This window comes from Labrus mixtus, chromosome 4 (assembly GCF_963584025.1).
Source record: "Labrus mixtus chromosome 4, fLabMix1.1, whole genome shotgun sequence".
NCBI classification, from domain to species: Eukaryota; Metazoa; Chordata; class Actinopteri; order Labriformes; family Labridae; genus Labrus; species Labrus mixtus.
In genome coordinates this window covers 31421559-31448575 of record NC_083615.1, presented here as the reverse complement: position 1 = coordinate 31448575, position 27017 = coordinate 31421559, and the positions used below count along the sequence as shown (strand labels likewise).

The window sequence follows — 27017 nt, the reverse complement described above, 5'->3', positions numbered from 1 at the left end:
CTTGTTTCATACATGTTTTTTTTCCGCGTTAACCCCCACCTCAAACCATGTGGGGGAAGAGCGACGGTCCCCCATTAAGGGAAGCTGTGTCGTCGTAACAATGGAGTATTGATGCAAACAGGGGCGTGTCCAGATGGGTGGCCAGGGGTGACATGGGCCCCTCTTGAAATCTGATTGGCCAGCCCAGGTGCCTCCCCCAAAATCCTAAACTGTGATTTGCTGTTTCCCCTGTAAGAAACCAGACTTTTGTTAAAACCAACTATTAGGTCTGCTTGTATTTTCCTTTACAAATCAATGACTATTTCATAAGACAGGTTCATAGGAAAGGTATGCACTCTGTCTTACTTGCAATGAACTAACTGACAATGTGTCAGGACCAAAACATTGAAAGTGAGACTGTGCAGCAGTTTGCACTCACTTTTGATGTACTTTAAATTCTGACTTTAAACAGAAATCTTATTTTTCTGTCATTAAACATTGAGCTGGTGAAGTTAGAAAGGGTAGATAATTGATATTAATTTGTGTGCACATCAAATTCACTAAGGTTCGCTAAGATAACCTTTTCTGTCCCTTCCTCGCTAGGATTCTTTAGACTAAGTTAGGATGTTTCTGAGAGTATTCTCAGGATGTTTGTGAATATGGGCCCAGATTGATTGGAACTAAAGTCAGAATCATTAAGGGTAAAATACATTAGATGCAGATTTCCTACTTTCTAAGAATAAAACTGTCTGTGTCTTTGTGACTAATGAAAGTACAATTCTGCCAGGCTCAAGTACAAAACAGATGTTGAGGTTTAGCCCAAAGTCAAAAGTCAAAATTGCAAGTTTGTATCCGTTTTTGTTTGTGTGTGGCTTTTTTATGCCTTTATTTAGAGATGGTTGGATTTGAACCTGGGCTGCCCGCCCAAAGGACCACGGGAGGCGCTCTCATTAACCAGCAGGATAACCCCTGTATGTGAGTTTTAAGATCGAGTAAACTAAGAAATAAAAAAAACTCCCAATCTTTATCACATCCACATTTTTTATTTTTTTTTTCATATCCTGGTTGCACACACAAAAGATGGACTGTCAATGAACAGTGAGCATTGGATTTCATGAAAGTCCAAATGTTGCATTGGAGTGGTTAGAGATGGCACAGCAGCAGCTCATCTCGTCACCCCTCATTAAACACAGTTAAAAGTAGCCAAGCTTTCAGTCATCCTCGTCCTTCTCTTTGCACTACATGGTTTTGTTATTGCCGTTTTTTCTGTGGACATGCTGAATAAATCTACTTATGTCATCATACACAAAGTTACAGTATTCAAAATATAAAACGCCACATTCCAATGAATTTCACAAGTTTTAATTAATGTTTAACTGAATGTATAACTCACCCATTTCCAGAAACGGGTTTAAAATGTCCACAAAAAAATATTCTGGGGAGAAGCAAGACAGGCAACAGAACATATGGTACCAATAAGAGACAGTACAAAGCCTTAATATGAGATTATCAATACACTGGACTGAAGCTGTCCATTATAAATTACAACAATCTTTTTAGGACAATCATTCATTCCTGCATTCAATAAAATAATACAAAGAAAATGCAACAACAAAAAAGTGGAAGTTCAAAGCCACGCAGACCTCCTGATTTCACTTGTTTTTCTCACTTTAACATTTTAGAAAAACAAGATATGTGATATGTCCACCTGAGTTTGGGTGAGATTAACTCCCCAGCACCCTAACACTCCTCCCTCTGTCTCTCGGTAACAAAGCATCCTCACAACACTGACCGTCTATGACACTGGGGTTGGGTTTACCAAAACTGGGGTGATGGGTACAATCTTTTTTTAGATCATGATTTGTTTCCATAATTCACCAATTCTTTTAAAGGCAGCACAGCTCAAGGTAGCTTTAAACACTTTTTTAGTACTTAAATTCAGTTTGGACGGAGACAAGAAATAACAGAGTCCCCGAAGTCCCAAAAAGTAAAAAATAATAATTGTGCACACAAAAGTTTTTCTTTACTTTTTGGGACTTCAGGGACTCTGTAAGAAATATTTTCCCTTCAGTTTATAATGAAATTCTGCAGCATGCATCTTAGTCTTTCTTTAAAGGTTTTTTATGCCATGTTTTGCAATGCTACAAACATGCTTTCCAAACTAACTAAGATAAGCTTTTAAGGGTGGTTAAAACTTCCACACTTATCTTGTTTTTTCTAATAGTTATCAACACATGCACCTTGTAAAAAAAAAAATAATATTGGTGAAAAACTCATCCTCGTTTTGGGAAACCCGACCCAACCAGCCGTTTGCCATTCTCTACAGGTAACAGAAAAACTAAAATGGCTGAGACGGCCAAATACATGTTACCTTGTTGCTAATGCTCAGTGACACACACACACACGCTGTACGTACTGTACAATGATGCAGTTCAAATGCAATCTCAAATTGTATTTACAAGGAGATTCCTTTTTACAGAGGAGATAGAGACAGAAGTCAAAGACAGGCTCGGTGGGAGATGAGGCACAATGTTCAACAGTTTTGTTTTTTCTTTTCCTCAACTTTGCAGAACAGCAAGTTTTAGGGAAATGTTTGAATATAGCTTTCATGTTATATTACATCCGTTTCCCCATTTAACGCGAGATGCAGATAGACCAGAGGATAGGGGACCTTTGAGTTTAAAGTTCATTAGACATGCTGGACAGCCATCTTGAAAATCTTAATGCTGGAAGCCTGATGAAAAGATGAGTTTATGTGTTTCAATTCATATTTAATATTTCATCTACCCTCTCCTGCTTCCAGAAACCACTTCACCTTACTTGTTGCTTCTTTTAGTGTAAACAAGCGGTGTAACATCCAGCAACATGCCAGTGCTGGACTCAGTCAGATTCTGTCCACTCTACAAAAACATCACTACCACAGCTTTTTCAGAGAAAATCTCAAGACAGATATCGCTTCCTCTGTCTGCTTCTATGGAGCTTTGTATTTAGTGGCTTTACTGAGCTTTAAAAAAAGAGCATGTCAAGCAGAGCTGAAGCAGGACTTATTACTCACACACCCAACACTTGTGTGTACTTGCAGCCTTTAGCGTTACAGGATAATATGTCTCAATACTGAGTGGTCCAGAGTTAAAAAAAAAAAAAAAAAAAAAGCTTCCAGTGATTGATTACGAGTCGTGTGTGAGCTGAAGCCTCCTCCTGAGTTGGGGGTGTGATCAGTATCATGGAGGATTATTAAGATACTCAGCCATCGCCTGATTCAGATCACCTTAATAAAAAGGACACTGGAATAAGAGCACACAACTATTTACAGCATGTACATCAACATCTTAACTCCAAGCATCAGGGCCGTACGGGCTGGATGTCATCTGATGAAACTATTTTCTTCTAATGCTCTTTCATGTGGTCGTTTGGATATTAAATGACCTGAAAAATGATCCCTAACTGTCCGAACAGAAAGGTCAAATTATGCCAAAAAAATTAAGTATTTTGATAAAACTAAAAAGTTCTGCTGTCATCAGGTTTTGAGTGAATCAGAAATTAAAGCCCCTGTAAGGAGTTTTTATCTGGTTATGAAACAGACTGAAATAACTAGTCAGCCCTCTATGTGACCCACAAGACTCTCAGCAACATTGATAATGTCTATAGTTTTGCTGCAACGTACAGGGAAGGTGTCAGACGAGACCATGAACAACATTTTAGGACCTCTCTTTTACATTCTATTCTGCAAATACTGACAATAATCGCACACATTTTAATGTTCTTTTTTTCTGTCAGAAAACGCTTCTTACGCAGGTTCCAAACAAGATCAGTAAAGTTAAGATGTATCCCTGTGTCAGTTATAGCGCCCCCCTTTGGACAAACTGAAACTTCCTCACAGGAGCTTTAAGAGATAAATGATATCTTTCAGAAAATGTGGTGAAAAAGCTTCCATATTATTTCAGGTACCTGGAATAAACTGTGTGCTGCTTGTGGATGTTGCTGGTTAGAGATGATTGTGGAGGCATTTTGAATCAGGGAAGATTAAAATCAGACAATTGATCGATCGACTCCATTGAGGTGGTTAATTGATGTAGAAAAACCTAGAGAAGAATACAATTAAAGACCAACATGAAGCAAAGTTTAAACTGATCAACTTAAAGAAAAAATAATCAACAATTTAGAAGAAAAAAAAATCCTATATTTTTTCAAACCACCGAGAAGCAGCCAACCAAGCGTGTATCACGTATACAGACGCTGACTTTAACCCTGATGCCTTCACATGTGATGATAAAAAAAAACAATCAACATTTAGCAATACAGAAAAATACAAAATGGCATTTGCATCCCAGGACAATAAAAGAGAATATGTGTATTAAAGTTAATACACAATTTATTCAAATGCTTATGATTAAAGAAAAGTCTTCAAAGCAAAGATAGGGAGGAAGAGTCAAAACAAAAGTTAGGACGATGGAATGCTTGATGATCTGTCCCGTTATCCAAATGTAAGAATTCCACAGAACAATCATGTGGATTCTTTAAATTAAATAACCACTGAACCAGAGACAGCCAGAGGAGGGGTGAAGGTAGTAGGTATGTCATCTGGCAGATGAACAACAAGCAGATTGTTTTTCAAGCCTCTCATATCAGGCAGCTATTGTCATCTTGTGCCGTTACTGTCAGAAGTCTCAGAAACCAGGAGCTGGATTTAAAGGCTTCACATGGACTTTCTCTGACCCGCCGGCGGGAAACAAAAGGTACGGAGGAAAGGGAGCCACTCTCTCCAAAGGGGCCGGTTTTAGACAGAAGATTACAGTGATAATGTCAGCGGATCAAATCAAAGGAATTATCCTGAAACGTCTTTGGCTACAGCTTTTGGCAATTCAACAAAGAAATAAATGCAGACACCGCCGAGAGATTAATTGCAATGTATCAGTCAGATGTGGAGATGAAGAAAGTGGAGATGAACAGAGGACATCCGCAAAAGTGCATCTTGCAAACTCGCACACATTCTCACACACACAGACACACACACACACAACGCTATCTCTCCAAAGGTCTCCACAAACCCATCTCTGAGGATCAAACATAAAAACCAATCAAGTAAAAAGGTGTGTTTTAGTGCAAATGGAAAGATGGTTGTTTCTAAAATGAATACAAAAAAAATGGTCATGGTTGTGTGTGTGTGTGTGAGTGAAGCAGGGCAGAGAGAAATAAAAACAAACTGTGTGCCAGGACAATGCCCCTCACAACATGCAGCATCAAATACAACAATCAGGTTGCCAGTTTGTGCTTGTAATTATTCTCACCTTTTCCCAAAATGTCAGCCTAGTTCATGCAAATTCTTGTGTCATGCCTGCATGTCTGAGCCAAAGAAAAACCGGCTCTCATGTATTAGAAATACATGTGAGTATAGACGTGAAGGGACTGAAATGCTTTGTGTGTGTTTGTGTGTGTGTGTGTGTGTGCTTGAATTAAAGTCTGCTCAAATGTCCCTTTTTAAAACCAGCGACCAATCACATGCAGATGCTCACGAGGACACAGACACAAATGTCCGCAGCGTCAAACGTCTGTGGGTTAATAAAGTTCTTACAGCTGTGTGCTAGTGTGTGTGTGTGTGTGTGTGTGTGTGTGTGTGTGTGTGTGTGTGTGTGTGTGTGTGTGTGTGTGGCACCACTGAAGACAGTTGTAGAACAGTAAAGAGGAAAGAGGGAGGAGATCTTCAACAGTGCTGATGATGATGGATGTTTTCGATCGTTTGGCTTCATATCTGGTCACCGGACGTCTCGGGTTGTGTTGAGGGGCCATTTGTCGCTCCAAACTGTAAGAGTGTGTTTGGTTCTTCTCTTGTCCGAAAAAATCTGGATTTCTCTTCTTTTTTTTTGGGGGGGGGGGGGGACTATCTTCTGCAGCTTCTTGATGGCTCTGGGTTGGGCTGGTTTCGGCTGTGTCCGGGGTCTTGAAGATGGTTCTGAAGTTGTGGCAGGAAGACAGGCCGTACTGCCTGGTTGTGCTGGCAGTGTGATTGGTTAGATGTGTATTCAGTGGGTCAAGCCAGAGTGGGGTTTCAAGACTTTGGCTGCAGCAGTTTTTTTATTGGCGGTGATACAACTCCACAACTCTCTGTTTGATGTTAAACACTGAGTTTTGTTGCAGATGATGTTAAAATGCTGATCATTCATCCACCATGATGTCATGGAGGTTACTGTCATGTACAGACTGCTGTCACGTCTCACTGGGTAAAACATGCCTTCCTAACTACAGTCTGAAGACATCTTCTTCTGTGGTCCCTCGGTACATGCAGATGCAGCATGGAGACGGGGAAACAGTTGATCTCTACTAGAGTTTACATTGTTTTCATGTCAAAGCATCAGCACTTCAGCACAGAAACCATGACACCAGATCCTTGTCCAGGGTGGGTTTATTGAGCGGACTGAAAGGACTGCGTCTCAGGAACCACAGACAATAGTTGATCAATTCCAGGTCTGATTTTGTGTTCTGTTAAATGAGTAGCATATGAGCTGAGCAAGCATATTTGTGTTGTTCTGGTTCAGGTCTGCTTGGTTAAGAATCTGGCTCTGGGTTAGAGGTTCAGTCAGTAGAGGTACTAAATTCAGGAGAGGCCAAATGGGATATGGTCATGGTCACTCGTTCAGTGGGAACTACTACTTGACTCAGGTCTGGCTTTACTGGCGGTCCGCGGGGCTCCATAGAGGGTCACGGATGCTATGTGGTTATTCTGCATCACCTGCAGAAGGTATCAACATACAGCATGTGTTAGAAAGAACAGGATCACATTTAAATGTATGGAGCTAAGGTATTTAGAAAAACTGTGTTTAAGAATATGTCTGAAAGTTTAAAAGAATGTTTAGAGAAAAGAGGCGAGCCAGAAAATACCTCAATACAAACAGGTTCAGACAATGTTACTCCTATCTGAATGTGGTATGTTAGTTATAATCATGAAGTATAATATGCAGTCAATTCCATTTCCTGTAAAAAGTCAATGAAAATCACCAAAAATATAAATTAAGTTTGTGACACAACTCTTTCAGTTTCTTCCAGACACTCTACATTTTATTTCCCCTCAGACTGTCTGCTTACATTCTTGGCCACTTATGAGCTGTGAGTGCGCACTACTGTTCTAATATAGACAAAAACCTTTGCACATCCATTTTATAAGACAGGTGAGATGAAGAGCCATCAAACACTCCTCACACTGTCTAACATGCAAACAAACATTTATCAGACAAAGGTTTGCCTGATGAAGGTCTAGTACTGAAATGTTGCCAATACATTTTAGAAACTTAGTGTGTGGGAGTTTACCTTTACGTTTATGTTATAACATTGCTAACATTTTAGCAGCATGAACACAATTGAATGCCTGGTAGGCACCGTGTCCTAAGAGCATGCATGATGGCACGCTTGCTGTCCACACTGCATTCGTTAAATATTGAATTCTATGCTCTGTAAAGTTCAGTATCCTCCCTTGCAAAGAGAATAACATCTAGTGATTTTGTACTGAAGGCTGACAAACGGATGTGTAGTGCTTTGTATTAACGAGCAGCTGACTCAAATCACAACACAGAGGCAATAAACGGCTCGCCATGAGCCGAAAAAAAAGTTTATTTTCCGGTGTTGACACAAGTCAGAGCACAACATTTCAATCACAGATGTGGACATTATCAATCCACCAGAAATAGAAACGGGGCGTTGGGGTAAAAACGCTCATGGGCCGTTATACCACGCCAATAGGAAACAATAGAATTAGGCTGGTTTTGTCGATGACGCTTGCTCTTGAATTTTCCTTAATAATTGCCTTTTGAGACCTGCCTGTTTTATCTCTGTACTCTCTGTTTGGCCTGTTGGAGTCTGTTCTGTTGTTGTCCCGAGTTTATGTTGCACATTGTAAACATGTGCTGTATAAATAAAGTTATCATTATTCATTATGTAACATTAAAAAGCACAGAATTGTGTACCAACATATTTATCTTCTAAGCGTAATTCTTTAAGGCCTCAAAAGAAGAAGTATGTCCAAAGTCACAATTCAAAGTATTTAAAAAAAAATTGTAGGTAAACTCCTGCACAGGAGGTTTTGGAACAGAGACATTGCCAATATTGTGTTTTTTTTATGTGCAGGAGGTTCCTTGCAATTTCTTGGGACTCATTGCTCTCTTTGCACTCATCTTATGAAATAGATGTGTAAAATATTTGCCCACAGTTCAAAGCACTGACAAAAGGAAATGTGTTACTTTGAAATGAAAACTACTAGCAGCCTGTAGCAACACAGCTAGAACAGTTGATTTTGACCAAAGTCCTGCCTTTGACAAAGTGAAACATTGTACAGGGTTTTGGGGTGGCCAATTACATTTTAAGAGGGGGCCCATGCAGCCTGTGTCCACCCCTCTGGACACCCCCCTGCTGGACCAAATAAACACTGCCATCACTTTTACATTGGGGTGTTTGCAAAATAATTCTTAAACGAGCCCTTCAAACAACCAAAGCTGTCACATTAACTAAAATTTAACACACATGACAATAATGCTAATGCTAGCTAATGCTACAAAGAATTGTATTCTGACCTCAAAGATCATCCTCTGTAGTCCAAAGCAGAAGGTGGAGCCAAAGGGGTTGGTGTTATTGGCTGAAGAGGACCTGACAAACACAACAAACGTGATCAATTACAACGTCAGAGAGCATACTGGTCTGGCTAATGTCTAAAATATCATTTATTTTACAATGACATTTTTCTTTATCCACAACATTAACATATGATCACACAAGATATTCTACATGTGTTGGACACATCAAATATCTCAGTGTGCATTAAAAAAAGAATGTGTGTTTACCTGTGAAGCACAACAGGTTTTTCCATAGGATGTCCCAGCAGCTCCTGAATCTGATCCCACTGACACAGAGACAAAATGCAAACAGTCAAAACGGTGTTGTAACAGTTGATGTTGACATTATATTAGCGTCAATGTGACACTGCTGTTTCCAATGTCAGTGTACATTCAGACAGATCTCTGTGTGTCAAAGGAGACGAGGAGAAAGACACTGTAGATTATCACAGCTTTGCAGACGTGAAGCTCAACTGTTGCATCCTGTTTCAAGTAAAACCGTGTAGATTTCTGGGCTATTTTCAGCGGATAGGAATGACATCACACTCTAAAGACATTTATCTTACTTCCTGAGTAGTAACATCTGAAGACAACAGCAGCAAAATACAGATGTCATGTCAATATTATTTTGGCTCTTAACCAAAAATCTACAAATGATGTGGAGACCAAGTATAAGAAGTAGTGAAGCCAAAAAGAAAACAGTGAGAAATCAACAACGAGATACTGAGTCTGAAATTAAAAAGTTGGACTCATTAATAAGACATGCCCTTCCAAATCATCACCTTTAGAAATTAACAACAAACTTCTGAACTCTGACAATTGGAGAGCTACGATTAATAAGGAAGTACAGATTAAATGGTGACGACTCCACACAGCGCTGAAGTTATTCACTTGTTTGAGTCAAAACTAAACACATGCTTCTCCTGCCTTTTAGGTCATAAAGGTTTAGGTTTATGTTAGTTTGTAGCTCAGCTCTGCACTCGGTCAAACAATCACACATACATGCAGCTTTGTACTGTGGCCTACATCCATGACATTGACAGAAAATTAAACTGTCTTGTCTGGTGTCATTGGTTCAAAATGGCAGATTTCAAAATGTTGTAGAGCAGAATATTGCTAGTAGTTACACTTTTCAACTGGTCTCAAATCTGTGGTCTGAACTGGAAAGGACAGGTCTGTTGGGGTCGTATCAAGTCAACTTTGGTTATATTCTTTAATAATTATACTTAATTATTAATAATATAAATAAAATATCATTAAACTATGTTTAATCTCGTTTTGGGGCACCAACCTGTACTCAGGTAAATATAACCAAAATATCAAATTAGTTATTTAATTACTAATATTATTAATAATTAATAACTATATTTAATAAATTGAAGGTGTGAAATCTGTACACAAAGCCTTCGCACCCAGCTTATATCACAATGCAAATACAACCAGTAATCACAAACAACTGCTCTCTTAAATTATACAGAATTTATTTAAACAAAGCAACACCAATAAACATCAATGAACTTAGTTAAACCGATAACTATTATAAACTAATCTAAGCAACAAACATTATCAAGCATGTGTGTGTGTGTGTGTGTGTGTCTGTGTCTGTGGATGAAAGAGAGATAGAGAAGGGGGAAGAGGGGGGAGATTGCTTCGTCCCACGTGGTCGCCCTTCCGATGGCACACACCTAACAAAGACCTCATGTGGCCTTAATGTCTAAAAGAGACCGAGTTCGGCCCTACACGATCTGTGTCTCTGAGGCGTCTGGATGGCCGCGAGTGTATAGATCTGTGTGTGTGTGTGTCAAAGGGGAAGAAAAGAGGATAAAAAAGGAGCGTAGATGTGGAGAGAAATGTGTGCCTGAAGAGGCCGGATCACAGTCCGAATCCCGCGCCACAACTCGGAGTAATTCCCTTCATTCACAGAAACAAACCACTGGCCTTTCTGATCAGAAGAGTAATACCCAGTTATAACGCTGTTACGCTAAACACATATAGGACGCAGCGGTCCGAAACGGAAACAAGAGTTTTAAACAGGTAAAACTCAGGACTCGACCGTCCAACAAAGATAAAAATTACAGTTTCTGCTTCAATCAAACAATTGTTAAAAACACTCTCTAAAGCTAAATCTGCCCAGACCTAATTAAGCCTCACTTGTGAATCGCTTTGCCTGTGATCGGTGAAGGGAAAAGGAGTCCGGCGATAAAACAGATCTTCTGTCCGTCCAGGTGCAGAGGCGTCTGATGGCGGCGAGGGTCCCTTACGGCAAGAGCGGCTTCGTTGGTTCTCCGTCGAGTGGAAAGATGTCCGTTGATGTCCTTTCGTTGCAGGACGGAATAAGACCGTTATCTTTCTGATAATCTGTTATAGTCTGACACTCTCCGAGAAACTGAGATGCGTTCACTGGACAATCCGAGCTCGGGATTTGGAACACTGCCGGCTGCGGATTACCTGCGCGCCAAAACTTAAAACAAAGGAAGATTTTTGTAGGAAACAGGAGGTGAGCTTGTGTCTCCGAGCACTTGAAGTCAGCGCGTGGAAAGAGATTGAACGAGGGGAGTCTCAGAGTTTTGTCACCTGGCCGCCTTCCTGTGGGGTCTCCCTCAGGTTCCAGTCCCCCCTTTACGTCACACGTAGGTGTGAAGTACCGCAGGGGATTCTGGGATAAAGAGTCCTTTTAGGGCTCTTTGTGATCTCAGTAAATAACTCAAAGGCACAGAGGTGCAGGCCCAAGTCCATGGTTTGACTGTCCTAAGCCTGCGTGGCCCAACATCCCCCCTTTGTCCTGAAGAATGGGATTGCGGGTCACAGTCTTTAGGGCAAATAGGGCCAACAGTCCATGTGTTAGGAGACAAACGTTCAAATAGTTAGTGAGCAACAGTCCATACATTTTGAGAGGCATTCGGTCTGGGCAGACACTGAGGCAAAGTCTGGGCAGACTGTCTAATTATGTCTAAAGCTAGGCATAAAACATAACCAGGCATTAGCAAAGCTTTGCTACTCAAGGTGCATTCTTTAACAAAACAAATGAAACAAACAGACAAGAGGAGGAGAGAAAGAGAAGAGGTCAGGTGTAGACTTGTGGGCTAACTCCTAGCCTGGGCAGGAGTAAGCCTGTGGGAAGGTGTTTGTGGCATTTAGGTGTGTAAATGTACATGTACATTATGTGTCTCCCTACCAATGTCAAAACACAAAACAGGGACTAGGAAACATTCATGTCGGTAGAGTGACATTGTTGTGTTTCCAGAATGGAGGCTACACCCCCACTGCTATGTGGAGTCAGAATCGGGTTCTCTGTAAGCGAGGGAGGCCCCCTGACCTACCACCTCTTTCATGCACTCCAACTCCCTGGCAGAACTGTCAGAACTTGCTTCCATAGGGAGCTCGTAGGAACTCCGGTTATACCTACCCTTCTGTCTCAGGCTACGGCCATCCCAAGAGTTCCGTTCGGATCTGGTAGTTCTCAGTTCTCCAGGCTGGAACCTACTCTGTGGTTGAGTCCCACCTTCACCCCCCTGGCTCTGTTCTCTATTCTGCCAGTGATGTGGTCTCTTGTTGCCCTCACGTGTCACGTGACATAAGCGTGTCTGCCAAACTGCCTGTGCGAATCTCTTGATCTCTTTCATACTAAGCTGATGTGTACGACTATGCAGGGTGACATCTGACCGCACACAGCCATGCAGATTGTGCATGAAGATGGACTTGAAAGTTTGGTTCTCTTCCAAACCTGGAGCCTCACGTCCCTGAAAATATGCAGATCTTAGGCGCCAGTAATAATCTTTGGGGGCCTTGTGCTTCTGGTGCAAGACACTGAAAGCACTAAGGGCAGATGCAGGGTCAATGTAGGTGGAGTATTCCTGGCGCAAAGCATTGCAGAGCGCAGAGTACTGGTATCTGATCTCAGGCTGAAGGGTAGTCGTGAAGTTATGGACACTCTTGGAAGTTGTCTTCCAGATCAGCCTGAGTTTTTCTCTTGTGGATGCATCAGGTACCTCACTGAGACACAGGTTAATCGCTCCGAGGTAATCATCGATGCAGCGTTCTGAGTTATCTGGATTAAACCGCTCTACATCCTGTGCCATAGATTCATTGAGCCTTATGCACATTCTTTGATCTCTGGGTAAAAGGGAGCCATCCGAGTCATCTGAGGTTTGGATATTCCTCAGCTGTGAATCCTGCGATGGGAACCTACAGGTCACAGGAGGGGGCCTGGTGTTATCTCTGCCTCTGGGGGCTGAGAAGTCACCCCCCCTCCTATGTGGTGATTCAAACCTGTGAAGGTGTGAAAGGGTGTCACAGCTGTCGGGGAACTGGGGCGTTTCCCCAAGGAGCGGGGCTCCACAGTCAAAATCAGGGAAAAATAGAGTTATTAGAGTTATTTCCTCAGTCCTTGGGTTATCCTGGCTGCTCGGTTCTTTACTGAGCTTTTTCAGCAGGGTTGTTTGATCTCTTGAGGGGCTTGGTCCAGGATCAGAGTCATATCCTGATGATATGTCTTGCTCCATGCTTACCTGTGCTCCCTGAATTAATTCAAACATGTCCAACACTTTCTGCTTGGCAGTTTGTAAGTGCTGACTAACAGATTTGTTTCCTTTCTGCAAGGATCGGACCTTTAGTGGGAGTGTCCCCATGAAAGCACGGACACTCCCAGCCGTAGTCTTCCAGATCCGTTTCAGTTTTTCATGTGAGGACGCATGAGGCAGGTCAAGGAGACAATGGTCGACTTCTCTAAGGTAGTCGTTAATACTTGAATCTGGGCTATCTGGGTCAAAACGCTTCAGATCTTTGGCCTGAGGTTCTATCTGCCTGGTTCGCAGACCCTGACCCGAAGGCTGGCGAGAGCCGTCCGAGTCGTCTGACGAATCGTAAGCCCTGTGGTTGTCACGGTAGTACCGTTGCAACCGTGGCGGGGTTTGTGTTCGGCTCAGACGTGGCCGTCTATCATGGGACAGGTAATATTCGGTGCCCGATTGGACCCGTGCCTCCTCCCTGTCTCTAGGGGTCGTGAAGTCCCTCTTCCTGCGGGGTGAGGGTTTTCTTGGCTCAAAGCGTATTGCAGAACGCGGGGGCCATGGAGCGTTTCCCCATGATGGTGCTTCATGGTCTGGGGAGGCGTGGCGCCCTTCATCTTTACTCACCCAGCTCTTTACCGGGTAGTCTGAGGACGTGTGCGCTTTTGTGCCTGGGCCGACCCGGCGGTATCTTCCCCTCTCCTCCAGATCCTTCAACATGTCTGTTTCCCTCCTCCATGGGCTAGCTGTGCCCGGTGTATCTCATTCTGCACATTTGATTTGCGCTGATAAAGGAGGAGAATTTCGCCCAGAACATCTGAAGTTGTGCATGTTGGCTTCCCAGTTGGTTGATTTGCATATTCAACCAAGCCCTTTAATTTCTCTTCACATGTACTGAGAGTGTAGGTGTTCAGACTGTCGAGCTGCTCTATAGGGAGGTGGATAAGATTAGCAACTACGTCTTGAAGGGGTGGATCGTCTGATCCACAGCGAGCCTTGGCCCATGGTTGATGTATGTCTTCTGCATACATTCTGTCTTTATTAGGGGTGATCCTGGCTCGGTGGTTGACAAGATCAACTAGCTCCTCTAATTTCTTATCACTAATGCTAATTGAATAGCTATATAGGTTGGCACTCTCCTCTGAGGAGAGGTTTGTCAGACCGGCAGCAGTTTCTTGCAGTGCTCCGTCGTCTGATCCAAAAGGAGTCTCAGCTCCCGGCTCACCTAGGGTCTTGGTACACATTTTCCGTGATAAAATGGAACCACAGTGGATTACTGTTAACAGAAGCTAAACAAAGCTAGATCAACACAAGAGCAAATCTTATCTAGGTTTCCCAACTGATCACTGCAGTCTATCCTGGAAGATAGGAGAGGGGATTCACACCTCAAGTCCTCAAAGGAAGGGAGGAACTCACACCTCTCAGACAGCTGGCTATGCGACAATGATGAGGTTACACTCTCATCTGGCCAAATGGCTCTCAAACAACAAGGAGCACCACAATCCTTTAGTAGAATACTTCAGGATCAAAATCTGGATTAATGCAACAAATCAAGTTCATTGAGAAAGTCACACTAGCTGCATCCTTATGTCCAATTGTTGTATGGACACAAAGGGGACAACAGTTATTGCTTTAACCGTTAACCAACATCATACAACACAACTAAGCCACAGCTTGATGTCTGCTTTGCTTAAACAACAAAAATTTAAAGAAAATATAATTTTAAATTCGGATTACTGTGCATTTACAGTGCAACAAAGCTGGTTTATTGAAGACCTCACACGGGCTGCACCATTTGTTGGGGTTGTATCAAGTCAACTTTGGTTATATTCTTTAATAATTATACTTAATTATTAATAATATAAATAAAATATCATTAAACTATGTTTAATCTCGTTTTGGGGCACCACTCTGTACTCAGGGAAATATAACCAAAATATCACTCAAATCAGTCTCAAATTAGTTATTTAATTACTAATATTATTAATAATGAATAACTATATTTAATAAATTGAAGGCGTGAAATCCGTACACAAAGCCTTCGCACCCAGCTTATATCACAATGCAAATACAACCAGTAATCACAAACAACTGCTCTCTTAAATTATACAGAATGTATTTAAACAAAGCAACACCAATAAAAATCAATGAACTTAATCAAACAAATAACTATTATAAACTAATCTAAGCAACAAACATTATCAAGCATGTGTGTGTGTGTGTGTGTGTGTGTGTGTGTGTCTGTGTCTGTGGATGAAAGAGAGATAGAGAAGGGGGGAAGAGGGGGGAGATTGCTTCGTCCCACGTGGTCGCCCTTCCGATGGCACACACCTAACAAAGACCTCATGTGGCCTTAATGTCTAAAAGAGACCGAGTTCGGCCCTACACGATCTGTGTCTCTGAGGCGTCTGGATGGCCGCGAGTGTATAGATCTCTATGTGTGTGGGTGTGTAGCCTATGTGCGTAATGGGGGAAGAAAAGAGGATAAAAAAGGAGCGTAGAGGTGGAGAGAAATGTGTGCCTGAAGAGGCCGGATCACAGTCCGAATCCCGCGCCACAACTCAGAGTAATTCCCTTCATTCACAGAAACAAACCAATGGCCGAATTCAAGTTAATACGGCTTACACTGGCCTTTCTGATCAGAAGAGTAATACCCGGTTATAACGCTGTTACGCTAAACACATATAGGACGCAGCGGTCCGAAACGGAAACAACAAGAGTTTTAAACAGGTAAAACTCAGGACGCGACCATCCAACAAAGATAAAAATTACAGTTTCTGCTTCAATCAAACAATTGTTAAAAACACTCTCTAAAGCTAAATCTGCCCAGACCTAATTAAGCCTCACTTGTGAATCGCTTTGCCTGCGATCGGTGAAGGGAAAAGGAGTCCAGCGATAAAACAGATCTTCTGTCCGTCCTGGTGTAGAGGCGTCTGATGGCGGCGAGGGTCCCTTACGGCAAGAGCGGCTTCGTTGGTTCTCCGTCGAGTGGAAAGATGTCCGTTGATGTCCTTTTGTTGCAGGACGGAATAAGACCGTTATCTTTCTGATAATCTGTTATAGTCTGACGCTCTCCGAGAAACTGAGATGCGTTCACTGGACAATCCGAGCTCGGGATTTGGAACACTGCCGGCCGTGGATTACCTGCGCGCCAAAACTTAAAACAAAGGAAGATTTTTGTAGGAAACAGGAGGTGAGCTTGTGTCTCCGAGCACTTGAAGTCAGCGCGTGGAAAGAGAGCGAACGAGGGGAGTCTCAGAGTTTTGTCACCTGGCCGCCTTCCTGTGGGGTCTCCCTCAGGTTCCGGTCCCCCCTTTACGTCACACGTAGGTGTGAAGTACCGCAGGGGATTCTGGGATAAAGAGTCCTTTTAGGGCTCTTTGTGATCTCAGTAAATAACTCAAAGGCACAGAGGTGCAGGCCCAAGTCCATAGTTTGACTGTCCTAAGCCTGCGTGGCCCAACAGGTCTATGAACATTTTGTGTATAACTGACCTTGCTGTAGGTGGTTAAGATGCAGTCCTCCGTCTGAGAATCTGCTCCTTCTAAAGTGCAGGGACACAATAACAGAGACAGAAAAAACACACATTAGATGAATCCATTAATGCTGAGGCACACAGAGATTTTACTTTGAAAGATGCAGGATTGAAAACTGTCTTACCTTTCTTAATGACCAGTGGAATCTTAAAGTCACAGCGATGGTATCTGTGATGAGAGCAACAGTCATGAAGACACACAAAGGAAGAAACTTTACAGTGTCTTAATAAGGAACCTTATTCATGTAGAGAATGACACATGTTGAGAAAAGAGAAAGGAATCATAAAGAAAGGAATCATGCTAGATAAAACATATTTACATATTGAAGTTATAATGTCCAGGGAAGTTGGTGTGGAGGACAAACTTCTTAACCAGGTGTGTTGTTGAGTCAAACAGGATATCCTTAAAAATAAGAACACATGGTCTTTGAGATTACTTTTTTCAAACTGTTGAACAGACCAGTTGACTACAGGTCTATCTACTTCCTACAGTGGGGTGAGCCTCCTATCCCTGCAAATAGACAAAATGGATGAATCTCATCTTCCTTATGAAAGTAACTCTTGCGATTGTCCGACTGATAAGATTTTGGTCAGACGAGAGCTCATCGACCAACTAATCGGCCAACCTACTGAAGGAGTGTCCGTCCTAGTAAAGTCGGGGCAAAACTTTTGGCAGTTTGCACTCAGGAAGCTCAGTTTTGTTTATGAAACATCACATCAGTTTTATTTGGACTACACTCAGGAACCCTACTGGGGCTAAATTAGACTGCTATAACTTATCACACGTTAGGCCCCGTGTCCACATAGTGCTGGGCGATATATCGTGAAGCTCGATTCGATCGATAAAAGTTATTCACAAAGCATCTTAGCCCTTAAGAGAGCACCTAAAGTAAAGATCTAAGGATGAAGAGTTTCTCACAGAGAAGAAAGAAGGAGAGATTCCAGATCTATCACAGCCTCATATTAATATCAGATTAAGTAGACTGTTACAGTTACCAGCATGGTGAATAAACATGAGCACATAAATATAAGAAAAATACAAAATAATTAGAGCTCAATTAATTAAATAAAAGTTGTAATTGACTTTTGCATCAGAATGGTTCAAGAGTAAATTGGTGACAGTTATTCTTCAAATCAAAACTAATGTTCCTGGGCCAGCGGCTACAAAGGTCGGGCCAGTGATATTTTTTTTTATACAGTGGAGTTTCAGTTTTATAGGCTACATTTATAAACTTTAATACTATAAATATCGAGTCATATCGAATATCGACATTAGGCAAAAAAATATTGTGATATCAAATTTAGGCCATATCGCCCAGCACTATGTCCACCTAGCATTTTTTCTCAGCGCCAGCATAATTTTTCAGTTGTTTTCAACAGGTAGAGAGAGTGTTCGCAGTAGAAAGACAAGCGCTCAAGTTGAAAATTGTTCAACTTTTTCAGAAAGGCGCTGTTCCCTGTATTTAAGCCTCCTACAGATCATGTCTTGTACCCACATCCTCCTTGCTCCGTGTCTGATCGGGTAAAAAAAAATCTCAAATCAAAAACATGCAGTAAAAAGTGACGGAGCAGTGTCAGTCATACAGTGGCCGTTGTCAACAGACTGTTGTCATGGAGACAGGACGGACGTGCAGCGTTTTTCTTCTCAGCGCACAAACGCTTCAAACACTCCCAGACGTACAACCAGCAGCGCTTTTCTGCACGGAAAAAAACGCTAGGTGGACACAGGGCCTTACTTATGCAAACATACCAGATCATGAATGTTTGATAAATTTTTTCCCACTAACCAGCAGTACGTTATAAAACATGTACTGATCAGCTCCTGTAGCCAGACCGTGAAGCTTCTCCACCATCATCAGCAGTTACATATTTCTCTTTACTACAAACCTTTTAGCAACCGTCTGTCCCTCAAATTGATCACAATGCACAAGATACAAGAAACCAAAGTACAACTAACTCTAATTAGTGAGTCTCATTCTTTTGCTCCCTGATCTATGGCTTCAAAAAGGTATAATTACCAGTGCATTAACCCTCAATGTGTCATTAGTACATAAAGGTATACACAGAATCACTCGCCCAGGCTGAGTTACGTACCACTCCCAGGGTGAAGTAGTTGAAGAAGTAGTCGTTACATTTAGAAGAAACCTGCTTGTGAGGTGATGGAGAGTGAATCTTCATCTACAATAAACAAGAACACAAACATGACAATAAACATCTTTATTTTCAAAGAAACAATTAACCATTTCCATCTTCAGTAGATGTTGAAGTGCATGTTTGTCTAGTTTAACAAATGTTTTTGGCCACTCTATGAGCTCAAGTACAATACTCGCTTTCCTTTCAGCCTGCTCGTGTTTGCTTTAAGCTTTTATCTGACTTAGATAAAGATACTTTTTTGGGCTTTTTATTCCTTTATTGTAGAGATAGGACAGTGGGTATAGTCCGAAATTAGGGAGGGAGAGGGTGGAATGACGTGGGAAAGGAGCCACAGGTTGGAATTAAACCCGGGCCGCCCGCTTTGAGGACCACAGCTTCTGTACATGGTGCATGGTCACAAACCACTAGGCTACTGCCACCCCAGCCAGCCAGTTTTTTTAATTTGTTTTTTAAACTTTTTTCTGTCTGTGTTTTTGTGCTGTATGGCTTGTGTGAGTGGAATTTATCAGAGTTTTTCTTGCCTTTTCACTGGAAAAGGGTTTGATGAAATGGACTATTAGGGTTAAATATCGTACTGTGCAAACAGTAATAGCCCGGTACTTTTAAGAGTTATTTGTTTGATTTATATAAAAAAAAAAATCTTTCTGATCTCAGGGGGAAATTGTACTCTTGCGTTAAGGACAGGATCAAGATTAGGATGGGACGATTAGTGTTTGTGGAAAGACAAAAGTAGTTTTAAGAACAAGAGCAGCGTCTCCTCTCTAGACTTGAAGTTAAAGCGTTCCTACCTTGTCCTCGGACTTGTAAAAGACTTTATGTGGCGAGCCCAGAGCACCCAGAACATCCTGACAAGAGTCTCCAAAGTAGATGTTTCTTTCTATGGTCCTCACTTTAGCATCAGTCATCACACCTGGTCCGCAGCCTGCAGACAGACACGCACGCACACACGCACACACACGCACATTCAAACAGAACAGGAAAGATAATAATTTAACACAAATGATAATCAACCCCACAAAGAAGAGAGAAAATATAACATATATACCAGTGACAACGACTGTCTCAGTGGGAGTGGATTTATAGCAACAGATGACATATTAATACAAGAATACATTACTACTACTACAATCAGTATGATTTATATCTTAATATAAATCAACCAAAAGTATAAGAAAAAGAAAGAATGGAAACTGATGGTGGAAATGTTGAAAAATGAATCCAATGCATCAGATTGTAATTTTGAGGATATGTGAGGGGAAACACTTTTGAAACATGTTTGGCTCATAGATCTTAGCTCCCTGTCCTCAGGACAAACACAACAAAGAGGCATATGTCACCTGCAGTGAGAAGGCGGAGTTTAAGCCCAAGAGGCCCTGCCTGGTCTCTCAGGACATCCACGCCATCTGCATATATGTTACCAAGAAAACACGCCCACGGCATCACTGGAGCTCTGAGGAGAGAGAGAGAGAGAAGAGTGTGTATTTGTGTGTGTGTCTGCCTTGTTTTTGAGGTTTTGTTAAACTTATTCTAAACTGTCTTATTTTATACGATTCCTGGTCAGTTTGTGCAGTATTTTTAATACAGTTTCACAGTGTTTGATGCAGATTAAGATGGAGATCAAACTCCTCCAAAGATTTAAAACAATTAAAATAATGATTAAGAAAAAAAACAATTTTGCACCCAGATATGATAGAGTTGTATCGGCAAGTGTGTGTCAGTGTGTGTTACCTTGTTTCTTGCAGGTTGTTGCCCGTGTAGATGTGCATCCTCTTGACCATTGCCCCATGTGGAATCTGCAGGGAGGCCAAACCCATGGCAAAGTTAGGCTGCCAAGGCAAAACAACTGGGAGTAGTACAAGCCTGTTATGAACTGTGTTTGTGTGTGCATATTAACAGATGTATGTTAATGTGTATATGTTAAAAAGGATGCTGCACAAGCCATTGATCCTCAAGCACAGAAAGATGTGGTCATCTATGCTGAAGCACTGGAGAGCTAACATCATAGCACAATGACTGACCTAAATACCTCGGCTCCAGAGGGGAAAACTCAAACACCATAATTCTATTTATCGGTGAAGCGTCACATTGTAATCCACCTTGGACCTCTGTTAGGTAGAAAAAAAATTACCTGACAGAGTTCCAGTACCCAAACAAGAATCCCTGTGAGTCAGCAGAGTTGACTTTTTTCTGTTTGTTTTTGTGTATTTACAGAGTACTCATCAGCACCATCGACAGATATGCAAAGTGGCTGCAGATGAGTCATTCTAATTATAAACACAAGTAAAAGTTGCAGCTGTCAGTGTTTCCATCTGTTCACTTATAGATATCGTTCATTCCCAGACAAAAAGACCCATGCTTACAAAGAGCCTCAGATGTAGCGGAGTATAGGAAACAAAAAAACAAACATAACTCAAATTAGAAGCTGAAACTTGACTGTCTGTAGACGCAAACATCTACAGATAACCAGCAAGAACACGCTTTGTTCAACAACTCACACAAAACCATTTCTGGGACTCAGCATGCAGCTCAGGGGGGAAATAAAGGTTTGAAGCAGAATCTATATAGTACAATGAAATGTCAAATATGTTGAAGCAGGCAAAAAGCTTAATCAGAAAGAGCTGCCAACCCCTAATCAATGAGATAAGAAACCAGCAGTATGAGCAGTAGAAACATCACCATATGATAGGTGCACTCAGTAGCAAGCAGCCGAAGGAAGCAGAGCAGCAGATTCATTACATGCATCTTCCAAGACAGCCACAACTACAACGGACAGTAAAACAAAGCCACAAAGGCAAAACTCCAGCACTACATGTACAGCTGTGCTCATAAGTTTACATACCCTGGCAGAATTTGAGATTTTTTGGTCATTTTTCAGAGAATATGAATGATAATACAAAAACTTTTCATCACTCCACGAGTGTCATTTGGGTAGTTTCTGTTGTCATTATGATTTAAAAAGAGCAAACGCAATTGTTTGATAATAAATGGCTTCACCCAACCACTAACCATGAGTGAAAGAAAAGTTTTTGTATTATCATTCATATTCTATGAAAAATGGCCAAAAAAATCACAAATTCTGCCAGGGTATGTAAACTTATGAGCATGACTGTATTAATATATATAGTGATAAAGTAGAAACATACAGATTGTTGATTGTGTGTTTTATTGCCTAAAAGTCTGCAGTGCACTCTGCTGAAGTCTGCTTTGTTTTGGAGAATTTAATCAAGAACTCATGCTGCCTGCTCTAACCCAGGTCCCTAAAGTCCCTGCTGCAGTCTGATTTTCAACGCTTACATAACACTGCAATGAGTCTTTGACATCTAAAGAGTAAAACAACAGAATTTATACTTAATGCTCGCTGGTTTCCAATTCGGAGACTAAACAAACAGCAACACAATCTCATTCCCAGCATGCATTTGGTTTCTTCATTCAGTCATTTATAACTTCACATTAGGATGCCACAACACCTAGCTCAGCAGGATTCAGGAACATGCTTTCAGGGCTTGTCCTCAGACTGTCAGTATGAAGGGTAATCACTTAAATCACAAGGCTGCCCTGATTCCCTTAGGATGTGAAGAAACAACCACTCAGCCTTTCTTTAAACAGCTTGACGAGCCAAGTCGGAGGAAACATTCTCACCTCGTACTTTGGAGCTTCGTTCCATGAGTCCAGCTGGAAGGAGAAGGACAGGCCTCGAAAGTTGAGATGGAACAGCTGCTCTGCGGCATTGTAAACTAGACGGAGAAGAGGAAAAGGTTCATGATGTAGGAGGTTGGTAAGATTAAATGTAGGTATATTTATATACATATAGTTGTTAAGTACCTCCAGGGTGAGTCGCTCCGAATGACTGGTCTATCTGCTCTATTGTTGGTGCAATGGCCTGAGAGTTGAAATGGACTCCACTGAAACACAGGAACACACAAAGAGCCGGTGTAACATTGATTAACATTCATAAGGAATGCTGTGCTAGATGAGGAACTATTTCCAGACGATATGGATTTCGCTGAGTCAATCACACCCACAGAGTTAAAGAAACACTTTAAAGGCTTTATATGTGATTATTTGATCCAGCAGATGTCGCCCTTGAGCACCAGCATGAAACCAAAACAACTCACGCTGCATTGTTGTGTTAGCATGCTAATGCTAGCGATCTTTATTATGCTCGTATCTTCACACTGCATGTAAATTTACCTGAAATGAGCGTGATCTAGAAACACAGTTAAGCAGTGAGTACAGTATGTTATTCTTCTTTTCTCTAGTCCCTCAATTAAACAACTTTTATACACGAGGGGAGGAGTCAGCCGGCCGTCCGGGCGATGTAAACAAACTGAAGATAGGACTCTGAAAACTCTGAAAACATCACAGACAGTGGGACTCGGGTGTTACACTCATTGTAGACAGTCATGACTCACAGAGTTATTTTCAGAGGAGATACTTGATTTATATTATGTTTAAGTGTGAAAAATCACATATCAATACTTTAAAGAAACACTTTAAAACAGGCAGACTCCATTACTGTGACGTCTTCCAATAAGCAGCTGCCACTCTGTGGCTCGTAGCTGAAGACAGTCTCTGAGGTAACATAAAATGTAAATCGCACACACTGACCATTAAATAGATTTGTGGTAGATAAAGGCACATTACTATGACAGCTGAATGTCTGATATAGTTCTCCTTCTGTCCACGTCAGTTGGTAGACATTTCTACTCACCAGTATTTCAACTTCACTTTGCTCAGGTCGTAGACTTCAATCACCTGTTACTCAGACAGATAATGGATACACATGGTTAGTTAAATGTTCACTCATTACCAAGGCAGAATAGTTTAATATCTTTGCCACACACACATAAAAACACACATATAACTCTTACCTTGAGTCTCTGATTTGTGGCATCAAACAGCAGTTTAATCCCATCCTGAGTCAAATTCAGTATGAGGTCATGGCTGAGTGGCGTCTGGAGGGGAGACAAACAAAAGCTTGCAGGTAGAGGGTGGTGTGACCTCATGAGCAGATACAAAGCAAACAAACCTTTATTTTTAGTTCAGAGAAAAACAAGGCACATGCCCAAACTAAAACATCCCATGGACTGTTATATATGTGACACTTGATGTCACTCATAAATACAATTTTGAATCCAATATTCAAAGTCTTTTAAAAACAAGCTCTCTGACTGGTTGTATTTTTAGTATCGAACCTGTGGGAAGAGTTTTAAAATAGCTGGACGGATATTGCCTTTTAGTGGCTGAATTATACAGTCTCAAAAATAACCTTTGTTTACATAAACGCCTAATATGAAAAAAAATCATATTCTACTCTTTTTAGAGAGTTTTGAGAATTAGAGATGAGAGAGGCTCATTATCTTTAAAAATAAATAAATAAATAAAGCCTTCAGTGCTCTCTGCTGGACACATTTTGTAAGGGTAAACTAAACTAAACGGGGAGAAATCTTTTGTCAAACAGCCTACATACACGGCAATATCAAATCTGTAATAAGCTTATGCACTGAACTGAATTACCAAATGGCATCAAACTAAATAAAGGGTGGGGGTGGGTTATTAGGACTGGCTTAACTACTGCCAAACAAGGAGGCGTCTTAAAATTGCAAACATGTAATGCTGCCTAAAAAGGAGATTCTTGAACAAGCTGATTAACAATTTTGTTTATGAGAGAGGATATAATAAAGAGGGACCGTTGGTCATCTAACCTGTTCACTGTATAGCACCTGGACATTTTTGATGATGCGGCAGTGTTTCTGAAGAATAGAGATGGCCTGGGCCAATGGCATCCCTGAAAACACAGACACAAAAACACTCACAAAAATGAACAAACACAACTTAACTTCCCACAGAGCCATCACAAGTCAATAATTGTGTTTGTTTGAATATGACCTCAGGAATTTATAAGCAGCTTTTATTTTCTCTTCCCCCTCCCCTTTAGTGTGTGTCATGTTTTTTAATGCTTGTAAAGGTTTCGTCAAAACTCACCTAAGGCGAATTCCCATTGCTCATTTCCTAGTGATCTCTCAGGCACCACCTCCAGATCCAGCATTGGCAAGTATTGGGGGGCAGCTCAGCTCACCTTAAGACACAATGGGAACCCTCTGAGGGACCCTTTCTTTTAGCCTGTCTCTTCCGGATTTCACCCACCGTCTCAAAATAGCCTCAGGTAGCAACTTCAATTCATTTTTTTTTCTTTTTTCACAGAGCTACTAAATTCAAGAGTGTGAGCATGAAACAGCTACTCAATCTATAAAGTACAGTGAAATATGGTCACTTCATTACATGTCGCATGAGAGGAGAATGACAAAATGTGTTAAATATTTAAAATGACATCCACAACAGCACCTGAGGCTGAGTACCTAAAGCTAACAGAGATACGGAGGTTTCAAATAAGAGGTGAGCAGATACACTGCATAGACTCACAGCCTGCACACAAACAAATGACGCAACCTGTCAGCCTGAAACGTACAAGGCCAGCTGTCACTTTACACACTACTTGCTTGTGTACGTAAAAATGTACCTTTTAAAAAGACAAAACACATGAACTCACTTGATTCAAATTCAGGACTGAACAAAGAGATGACTATGACTAACAGACTAAAACGTCTCAAACGCTTTTAGAGAAAAACAACTTAACAGTTATTCAGCTATAACAGTTCAACAAAGCAACTAACAAGTGACAGATTGTGGGAATAATAAAAAAAAAAACACAGATGCACGACATTAATTCCTCCAGCCCGACTTCTTCCTCTGTCAGTCCCTGTTTTCAGTCCCTGTTTTCAGTCACTGTCGGGCGGTTACGAAAGCTTGACAACAACACTGTGCTAACGTTAGCATACGAGCTAGCTGCTCTCCGTGTTATGGTAATTGAGTATAAATATAAATAATGTATGTGCAGGAAAACAAAAAACTAAATTCGAGGCAAATAAAACTGATTCCGCGGTTGAGACTGGCACGACATAAACAAAGAAAACACGCCAAGCCGTCGGCTGTTTTTCTTCTCTTCACCGTTCAAGCTGAAGAGGCTAGCTGCCCTCCTGTCGACAGAATATAGTCTTTATAAGTCTTAAAGACACGACGCTTCCCTTGGTTCTCTTTAGATATTCAAACGGTGAATGCCCACAGTGTCCCTCTCTTGGGGTTTAATGTCTCTTCAATGTCAGGAGCAGATAAGAGCAACACAGTGTCCAAACAACAGCAACTTCAGGCATCAACAACAGCCAGCAGGATCAGCTGATAATTCAACTTCCTGTGTTCAGCAAACGTGCTCGACGGACGTGTTGACGTCACGGTCAGCTGACACATACGACTGTGAAGCGGGATTTCTAAAGTCAAATATCTAAATCAGCTTGAATATTTCCATGACTGAGTACAGTTCCAACCATATTAAAATAGGAAAAGTGAAGTATAGCCTAGATAAGCTATGTAGGCTAATAATAGGCTATACTACAGACGATTATTTATTTTTATTATTACGTTTATTATTATTTTTTTTACATTAAACACATTCCAAGTCCTATCTAATTGGTTTCTGGTATCAATTTATGTATTTCTAATGTTTCTTTACATGTTGCTATCTTTTACAGTATGCTAAAGGGTATGGTTAGTCAATGATTTGCTGTGATTATAAGGATTGTGAAGTTAATGCCAACAGAATAATTTTCTTCTATTCTATTTGATGCAACTTTGCCTGCTGTAGACCTTTTAAGTCAATTTGTTTTTTGTAACAATTTTTTTCTCCACTTGTTTTTTATTTCACAGTGCTCATTTAACTTATACAAATGTGTGATTTCAACCTTTTGTATTTTGTTTAGCATATAGGAATTTTAAAAGCTCCTGTGAGGAGTTTATAGCTGGTTATGAAGCAGACTCTAATTAATATTGATGCCTATTTATAACCTAATAAAGCAAACAAGACCATCGGCATAAACATTGACCATGTCTATACAGCTATTTTTAATGTCTGAAACTGCTGCAAGAGCGTAGGTGTCAGCTTGCTTCTGAAAACAGCCTTCAAATGAAAATCATTATCAACGACAAAGATTCATGCTCAGTGACACATTGGAAAGCAGGATGAGAGGCAGGAAAAAGAATAGCTCCTCACAGGACCTTTGAAGTCCCCAAGTAACAGAACTTCAAGAGTATCCAACTGCCATGTCATGTCATATTTCCAACTGAACCAATCACAAGATAGAAGGCGGGACATAACGTTGGGATGAATGTGATTGGATTGTTGAAATCATA

General features: G+C 41.1%; 1 protein-coding gene across 3 annotated transcripts; it reads right to left on the bottom strand.

Annotated features, from left to right (window-relative positions):
* Positions 1-1000: 1000 nt before the first annotated feature.
* On the bottom strand, positions 1001-26013 carry phaf1 (phagosome assembly factor 1). 3 transcript variants are annotated; one of them, XM_061036908.1, is made up of 16 exons: positions 24759-26013; positions 24479-24561; positions 23645-23728; positions 23485-23528; positions 22596-22675; positions 22413-22507; positions 20502-20599; positions 20111-20223; positions 19562-19695; positions 18714-18797; positions 16940-17022; positions 16745-16788; positions 16579-16628; positions 8805-8863; positions 8538-8610; positions 1001-6706 (listed from the first exon to the last, which is right to left on the bottom strand). In XM_061036908.1, the coding sequence occupies exons 1-16, from the start codon at positions 24820-24822 to the stop codon at positions 6611-6613; spliced, it is 1284 nt and encodes a 427-aa protein (XP_060892891.1). In that variant the 5' UTR covers positions 24823-26013; the 3' UTR covers positions 1001-6610. The 3 variants fall into 3 exon arrangements, with proteins under 3 accessions (XP_060892891.1, XP_060892893.1, XP_060892892.1); XM_061036910.1 differs by having other exon boundaries at positions 20502-20566; XM_061036909.1 differs by having other exon boundaries at positions 24497-24561.
* Positions 26014-27017: the final 1004 nt, after the last annotated feature.

Excerpts from the sequence above, each read along its gene's own strand:
- phaf1 (XM_061036908.1), bottom strand. The coding sequence starts at position 24,822 with ATGCTGGATCTGGAGGTGGTGCCTGAGAGATCACTAGGAAATGAGCAA. Across the intron at positions 22,676-23,484 it reads AAAGTGAAGTTGAAATACTG|TGGAGTCCATTTCAACTCTC; the intron begins GTGAGTAGAAAT and ends CCTGTGTTTCAG. Across the intron at positions 22,508-22,595 it reads CGGAGCGACTCACCCTGGAG|TTTACAATGCCGCAGAGCAG; the intron begins GTACTTAACAAC and ends TTCTCCGTCTAG.